Source organism: Arachis ipaensis, chromosome B02, assembly GCF_000816755.2.
Source record: "Arachis ipaensis cultivar K30076 chromosome B02, Araip1.1, whole genome shotgun sequence".
NCBI lineage: Eukaryota > Viridiplantae > Streptophyta > Magnoliopsida > Fabales > Fabaceae > Arachis > Arachis ipaensis.
Genome location: NC_029786.2, coordinates 102,487,379 through 102,495,858, shown reverse-complemented (window position 1 = coordinate 102,495,858; position 8,480 = coordinate 102,487,379). Strand labels below are relative to the sequence as shown.

The following is an 8,480-nucleotide window of genomic DNA, read 5'->3' as shown; positions in this document are numbered from 1 at the left end:
TGTAAAAAAACGATATAATAGACTTAGTATATATTTTGGGTTGAATGGTGTTAAATTTGTAGCCCATGGAATTGCAATCATGGAGTGAAACAATCCAAGTAATTGAACCATGTTTTGAAGCAATTGGGTCAAATATTGTGTGGAGTCTAAAGGAACTTGGAGAAAGCATGAAACAAATGAGGAAGATTCATGCTTCTCAAATCTCAACTAAGTTAAAGGCATCAAGATCAGAGATAAGCATGGTGGTTAAGATGATTATTTCCACATCCAAGAAGATATCAACATCAATGCTTAATAATAATGATGAGAATAATAATTGTTATGATGATGATGATGATGCATCACTTGCAACTGCTAGCTTCTTGTTCTTGCTCAAGGAGGTTGTGAACAAGGTAGAGGAGTTGACCAAAGTGGTGGAACAACTTGGAGATATTGCTGGCTTTCCTACACATATTCAACTCTAGTTTCTTAGTCAGTGTTTGTTTTCAGATACTACTGAAAATTGAGAAATTGAAATTTAATATTGTATTTAGTGGAGAAGAAATTGAAATTGAAATTTTAATTTTTGGACACAAATTTCAGTACCTTTAATATATTTTTAAAAAATGGAGAAAAAAGACTGAAATTTTTAAAATTTGAGATTGAAACTTTAATAACATTTTTTTAAAAAATTATTTTCAATTAATTTTTTAAATTTCAATCTTTTTATTTAACTTTTATTTTAAATCTATCCCTTAATTTTTATATTTATTTTAAACTAAATATGATATTTAGACATAATTTAGTTCAGTACATTTTATATCAATACAATACAAAGTCTTAATTTAGTCTTTAATTATCTCTCAACTTATATTTTCTAATTTCTATCTCTTAATCTCAGTTCCTTCTAAACGCAACTTTACTATATATGTTGATTAAATTGGAAAAAGTACTATGCACATAATAATATGCTATATTAGCTTTTTAATTTGCCATTATTTTTAGCATATGAAATTGGAACCAATGTGTTTTTCATTATCCTTGAGTGGGTAATCTAAATGAATAGTCACTTTTATAAGGTGAAATGAGCCAAGTAAACTACTGTCCTTAAATCTAAATATATATGAATCTAGTTGTTATATCCCTAAAGTACGATCGTTGAGTTATATATAATTCCTTCAAATTATTTAGAGCTTTAATTAGTTATTGCTTTAAGGATATAAAAAAAGAAGATATTAAAAAAAAAAGAATTCTAGAAAGATGTAATGATAAAAATATTTAAAACCGTCACAAATTTCTATATAAACTGTCGCAATTTTCCAAAAATGTATATATAAATTTTAGAATGCGTTTAATTTGTGTTTTTATTTCTATTTTTATTTTTAATATTTTTTGTTTTTAAAATTTTTTAAAAAAAATAAAAAAATTATTTTTTTTAGTTTTTACTCTTATTTTATTTTTTTATAAAAAATTAAAAATAAAAACTACTAAAAATTAAAAACAGAAAATAAAAATACAAGTCAAAGGCACTTATATAAATTTTGGTGGAAACTCAGGTACAGTCAATTTCACATGAAGTTGATAACTGAGAGTCATTAAATAAAAATTTAGTCAAATCATTGAAATTATTTAACAGCTCTTAACTACAAAGTTGACTATACCTGAGTTTTCACCGTAAATTGTGTATTCCGTTCGTTACAACGAACTTTTGTACGTTTAAAATAACGGAAATGTTTGGTAACCAAAGAAAATTAGCTAAAAACAGCCATAACTTGCCTTATTTAGCATTCATTAATTGTTGCGACAATTAATGAATGCTAAATAAGGCAAGTTCTTGCTTTTTTTTTTTGTCTACCTAGCATTACGCTAAAATAAAGTGATACAAGCAAGTGCATATCTTAAATAGATTTGAAGTGGATTTTTATCTGATTTTTATTGGATAGAAAGGAAATGCTATTCAGGAAAATTGAAATATTATAAATTATTATCGGAAAAACTACCAAAAGTACCTATGAAGTTTACGAACGCTGACAAAAGTACCCATAAACTAAGGAAATTAACGCTGTACCCATTAAAGATGGGTTTCGTATGACAAAAGTATCCAAATCTTAAATTTTTGTTGATTTTTTAATAAAATTCCTAAACTACCATACACTCAACCTCAACTCACTTTTTTAACATTTCATAACTCAATTTGCACCAACTCTTACCATGTAGTCCAAAACTACTCCTACAACAAACCAGACCGAAATTAATGGTAGTGGTGGCGGTGGTAGAGGATCGGACCTCAACCGATTCACTCATAAGTTTATAAACCATACCCAAACTAAATTAATCAAACACAAAAAAATACTCAAAACATAAAAATTTTCAAATTCATTCATCCAATTTCAATTCACTTTAGCAAAACTAGAAATAGAAAAAGCCATCAACCATAAAAAATCAACAAATCCATTCATCCAATTTAAAATTTATTTCAGCAAAAATCAGAAGTAGAAGTAGCCATCAACTGGATCTTCTGTAAATCAATCTCAACCTTCATAAAAAATAGAAGCAGATTTAAAAAAAAAGAACAGTATCATTTTAGTAGTAACTAAATCATTTTCTGAAAAGAAGAAAAATAAAATAAAAATATTTAAAAAAAAAGAAATACATTTTTCTTTGTCGGCGGACTGTAACATCGTTAATGGCAAAACCTCTATTCACAGTGTCGCCTCCCTTTCTTCTCTAATTTCTCTTTACCAAACCCGTTTTCTGCATGCAAGAGTACCACGACGCCTCTCTCTTCTCAGGTGTGCCGTGTGCGACGACAATGTTCTCCTCGGCTGGGTCAGACGCGCCACGACGATGTTCTTCTCGGCAGGCGCGCCACGGCAGCATTCTCCTCAGGTTGGGTCACATGTGTGCGATGAAGGTGTTGTAGTCACCTTAATAGTGAGAGGGATAAGCAGTGAGAAGGGAAGAGATTGGCGGTAATGGAGTAGGTGGGTGGCGGACGGCAATGAGGAGGTAGGAGGAGAGTTTCAGTGACTCTGTGAGGATTTTTGAGAGATAAGTGAGGAGAGAGGAAGAAGAGAAGAGAAGAGAGGAAGTGACAGTAGAATGTGGTTAGGGTGGGGTAGTTTAGGAATTTTATTAAAAAATTAACAAAAAATTAGGATTTGGATACTTTTATCATACGGAACCCATCTTTCATGAGTACAGCATTAATTTCCTTAGTTTATGGGTATTTTTGTCAGCGTTCGTAAACTTCATGAGTACTTTTGGTAGTTTTTCCAATTATTATCATTCAGTTATAAAATTACCTTAAACAATGATATATGGATAAATTATTAACTGAAAATATTTTCTTGTGTGTATAGATGAATGGACATTATGCAAAATTAAACTAATAATTTTCTTTAGGCGTATAGCATATGTCTTTTGTATGCATTCGGAAATTAAGGCCGGCCTTCATATATTTAATTAAAAGTTAATGGAAGAATCCACTATTAATTAAGCTAACAAAATCAACTTGGGTTGGTCGAATGATCTACTTAAATAAGTGTTGGGAATTCAAATTTTTCATTGTGCATGTAGCAACTCATTAGCTAGCGACATCATTGAATGGAACTCAAATTCGCGACAGATTAATTATTAACCTGTCGGACCAAAAAATATCGTGGACAACAAAAAAATTAAACTAACAAAAAAAAACAAAAGCTAGTGGCTATTAAATATCCAATATAGACAAAATAATAAGACTCACAAAACCTATACACACACAACCACAACAAAAAAAAAGTCATCAAAGATCATAGCAAAAATGATCAATAATGCTTCAAACTTTGCAGCATCAATAACAATTAGTTTGATATTGTGCTTAATATTATTATGGAGTAGTAGTGTTTGTGAGTGTGTTCCCAACACAAACATCACCACTATTCTATGCAATTCTGGTGTATACACTTCTGGGGACCCTTTTGCAATTAGTTTATCCTATGTTCTTGAAGAATTAGAGGAAGTAACACCAACACAAAAAAACTATGATTACTACAATATTTCACCTTACCCTAATGCATTTGCATATGGACATGCTGCTTGCAACAACAACAACAACAACTTGAAGAAGAAGACGAATCTAACATCCTCTGATTGCAAAGCATGTCTTGGTGTTGCAAAAACTACTATGTTGAGTTCATGTGAGAAAAGAATAGGGGCTCGTTCTGTTCTTCATGATTGTACAATTAGGTATGAACAATACCCATTTGATGATTAATTGATTGTGCAAGTGTTAGAACTTTGATTTGGTTTACAACTTTTTCCTACAATTATAGAAGAAGCTAAGGCTTCTTTTGTAAGGATAAGGAGGTTGTGTAATGTGTACCACAAATAATAATAAATTAAATGATTACTTTGTTGACCATATCAACTCAAATTATTGTTTTGCCATATTCATTTCTTGAGTCTCATTCTGATTTCTATTTGTTTATCTAGTTTGGGCTTAATGGCTTAAAAATCTTTATATTTTTTATTTCAAGTTTGAATGTACAAAGTCTCACATTATGAACTCATATCTTGAAAAAATTGTGGGTAACTTTCTTACTAAATGTGACAACTCTAATTACTAATTAGTAGAACTTCTCCCAACAGTGAGTTGATCACATTTCACATGGTATATAAAATGATCAGTCCAAAATATTTTTAAATGTGGATTGAATTATGGATAAGAAAAAATTGTCCATTTGATTTATAAAATTGTGAATATCATATATACCTTACCACAAAAAAAAAAAAAGAGCATATGCTAAAATTGATCATCTTGATGAGCAATATTATTAGCTCATTATAGTATAAATGGAAGAGTGGCAAAATAATAATAATAATTTCACAAAACACAGTACCAAAATGTCATAAAAGCAGCAATGCCACTTAGAATACAAAGCCTATCCAACCTACTCTCATTCCTCATCTTCTCTTCCTTCAACTCACTCTGCACTTTTGAGTACAAATGACAAGACTCAAGAACTTCACTATAATTCTTGCTCCTTCTACAGCTAAGTGCTTCCTTCAGAATAAGCAAACTGTTCCTTCCATTAACATGAGCACCTTCCATGTCTTCCAATTGCATGCTTAACTCGGTTAGCTTAACTTTCGTTCCAACGCCATCTTCTTCGGTGTTAACCACTCTAAACTTCATTATAAGGATGCATTCTACTACTTGTGAAGGAAGAATGTCTGTTGCAGGGAGAACGGAGCCAAACCTGATCACGAAATCATTATCTGTCGGCCAATGCCTTTGGCCGCCAAGAGGTCTCCAGCTAGCAAGATTGGCAGCTTGCTTCATTTTACGGTTCACCATGATCCAACTTAATTGGAGACCGTCGAAAAGCTCTTGCCAAAGTTTCCCATCTTTCCTTTCTCGTTCCATTGATGTAATCGGTGGCAAACCATCGGATACTGAGAGGGTAACCACACCATCATTGTTATCGTCATCTCTATATGTGAGGAGATCAATCCTAAAGGGGCAGTTGTAGAACCAACCATCATATCCATTAGCATTTGGAACTCCGACACCCCATTGAACTTTCGAGCAGATTGCCTTATCCTTGAATCTGATATCGACTATAGAGACGAAATCCGATGGAGAGAGGCTTTCGAACTCATTCATATCACCATAGTATTCTGCCTCGGTCCAATCATCCGGGTACTCAAGAAAGTTCTTCTCTTGATAATCCGCAACTTCCTTGTTTACTATAAGTGGGAAACAATCCGCATAAAACTTTCTGAATCCCCCCATGGATGATATTAAGCTTTTGATATCTTCCCTGTTGGTTGCAGGCCACACAGATGAACACACATTTTCCCACAAACTTTCTTCTTTTGAAATGGAACAAAAAGCTGCACAGGTACATGCTGCACTAGCCAGGGTAGGGCCATCAAGACGTCGTAATATGTCGTAGAAGAGATCACTATTCAACGAAGGGATGCTATCAACCGGCACGACTGACATTGCTATAATCCGCAGCCTGTCAAAGGAACACAATCAAATTGCATAATAATAATAACAGAAAAATGAAAGAACCTGCATTCTCTTGAATAATAAAAAAAATTAACTAAAAATTTATTAGTTGATAATCAGGCATATAAAGGTAGGACTATCGGGACTTAGTTTATCTGATAAAAAAAAAAAGCAAACAACTATCTCAATCCAAATTTTGATAATGACTTCAGGAATGTATATGCCTGTAAAATTATGCTTACTTTACTATATATGTGTTTCATAAAATTTAAGCGAAAAATTTTGTAACTATAGTCTATAGTTATCCCCATCTTGTAATCATAAGACCTCAACATCATAGCATTATAATAGCATGAACATAGCTTAATACCGTCATTGGAACTTAAGGGTTTGAAATAGAAACATCAATCAGACCAAGAGATTTACATCATTTTCCAAGCATTTCTAACACATGCCATGGCCAAATTATGAAAGAAAGTTTCCTAAAAACATGCATACATACCTACACAACACAGGGGAGATCAAGTGAATATCCGCAAATCCAAAGTTAACATCTTAGAACTTAGAATATCAAAATAACTTCTTCAGAGATACTCCAAATCTAATCTTACGTTCCTATAAACATAGGTTTCCCAACATACAGAAAATTTATGAGGAAAAAAAAAATCAGGATGTAGTGCTCATCTCATGTAATTTCCACTCACTCCCTAAAGTATATATTATAATTCACAGCCAAGACAAATGAGTTCTTTCTAAAGATTGGGATGGCAAAAGGGGTAATATAAATTCTAAATTGTGTTTGATAAATGTCTTAGGACAAAATATTCAGAAACATTGAGACAATAGAGACAGAGACAGGACGGAAAAAGAAAAGGTCCCTGTCCCTATCTCTACTATCCCCGGTTTCTGAGTTGACAGAAATTTGACAAATTTTGTCCGGAAATATTTTGCCTACTTTTGTATCTATATCCTTCTCCAAACATGTGTTGTGTCTCGGTATTATTGTCTCATGACGATTACCAAACAGGCCTTTGGGAAAAGCAGCACATGGCCTATAGGCTATAGCATCCCAAGAAACCAAAATAGGGGTATTGCCAATCCCAAATAACAATATTATTCAAAAAGGGTTCTTCACTGTGAATCAAATGAATGGAAACCAGCAGTAACAGATACTGTAATTACAAAAGATCTGCATGGGAATCTTGCAACATGTTTACTATTGCCGAGTAACAAAGACATGAAGCTCTATCAGAACTTGTTCTTATGCAACTAAGGAATAAGCTAAGTAATACAGTTAAGATAGGAAGAGTGTTTTCACTACAAACTAAATTGGTAACAATATTTGGTATCACATACAGCAGGGTTTAAGAGGAAACAGAAAATTATTGCATAGAATGAGTGATTATAATAACTAATTTAGGCGCTCAATGCTCGATGTTCCTAACCATGACTGTACTAGCAAGTAGCAAGAACATATGAACTTATGAAGCATAGTAGACAAACTAGGAAAGTTCCATAACAATCATCTATGATCTATCGATTTAGATATCCTCTTGGAATCCAAACGTTCCAAGAATCCTAGGGCCTACTTGAAGCGAAATTCGGCGCTTAAAATGATCTAGGTCTTTTTAAGTGTGAAACATGAAAAAAATGAAATGAATTTCAAGCGTTAAATAGTAAATTCTTATTGGAGCAAAAATTCAGTAGTACTAATTTTCATTCCTGGAATTCCCAATTTCATCTAACAAACTCTAACTCAAAAATTCCTATAATATTGTACTATTGTTCAGAGAAGCCAATGATAAACTCAAAAAAAGCATCGAAACTACTAATGAAATGTGTGGGTCACAAACACAGCTCACAACTCAACATACATTAGTTCATAAAATAGAATCTTCATAAACATTTTGCAACCCTTTACTACGATTATTACAGAAGAAAGTTAAGCCCTTTCACAGAAACAACCATAAATCAATGAAAAAATATTGCCATTAATCCAAAATAAAACCGAAAATAGAAACAAAAAGGAATAAATATAAAGAAACAAACTTGAGAAATGCAACTAAAAAATGAGACAGTGAACAAAAACAATGCCAAATTCAGCACAATCAAGAGCACAAGAGAAAGAGAAAGAAGTGTTTACTTACCTAAATATCAAAACATGCTGTGAATCAAACAGAAACAGGGGAAACAGAGCAGGCAGAATAGGAGGAGGAGCAGGTGAATTGAATTGGAAAAATCAAATTTTGAAGGGAACCCAGATAGGAAAAGAGGGGATTTGAGCTAAGTTGACGAGTAGTTTGAAGGATCGGTTGAAGGGTCACGATCGATTTTGAAGGTAGAATGCTGTGAGTTCACGTTCTTGTTCTAAACCCTTCTTTTCTTTCCACATGAGATTGTTTTTCTGAGGTCAACGATTTACAGTGAATGCCGTGCAAACTATGCTTTCCATTTATTGTGACAACAATTTTATTTATTTATTTATTTACTTATTTTTATG

The 8,480-nt window shown here is 32.6% G+C and overlaps 3 protein-coding genes across 3 annotated transcripts in view; 2 read left to right on the top strand and 1 right to left on the bottom strand.

Moving 5' to 3' along the window:
* The window catches only part of LOC107627909 (aluminum-activated malate transporter 14-like), a 4,618-nt gene extending 4,056 nt beyond the window's left edge, over window positions 1-562 (top strand). Inside the window, exon 6 of the mRNA XM_016330719.2 lies at window positions 63-562. Coding sequence (XP_016186205.1) covers window positions 63-464 — 402 coding nt within the window. The 3' untranslated portion in view covers window positions 465-562. The remainder of the gene's footprint in view (window positions 1-62) is intronic.
* On the top strand, window positions 3,785-4,237 carry LOC110269317 (antifungal protein ginkbilobin-2-like). The gene has a single exon (XM_021117083.1). It carries the CDS (start codon window positions 3,785-3,787, stop codon window positions 4,235-4,237), a length of 453 nt encoding a protein of 150 aa, XP_020972742.1.
* On the bottom strand, window positions 4,766-8,424 carry LOC107626060 (F-box protein At2g27310). Its single transcript, XM_016328841.2, has 2 exons — window positions 8,128-8,424; window positions 4,766-5,987 (listed from the first exon to the last, which is right to left on the bottom strand). The coding sequence occupies exon 2, from the start codon at window positions 5,969-5,971 to the stop codon at window positions 4,847-4,849; it is 1,125 nt and encodes a 374-aa protein (XP_016184327.1). The 5' UTR covers window positions 5,972-5,987; window positions 8,128-8,424; the 3' UTR covers window positions 4,766-4,846.

Bases quoted from the DNA above. Each gene is read 5' to 3' on its own strand.
- LOC110269317 (XM_021117083.1), top strand. From the start codon at position 3,785: ATGATCAATAATGCTTCAAACTTTGCAGCATCAATAACAATTAGTTTG.
- LOC107626060 (XM_016328841.2), bottom strand. From the start codon at position 5,971: ATGTCAGTCGTGCCGGTTGATAGCATCCCTTCGTTGAATAGTGATCTC.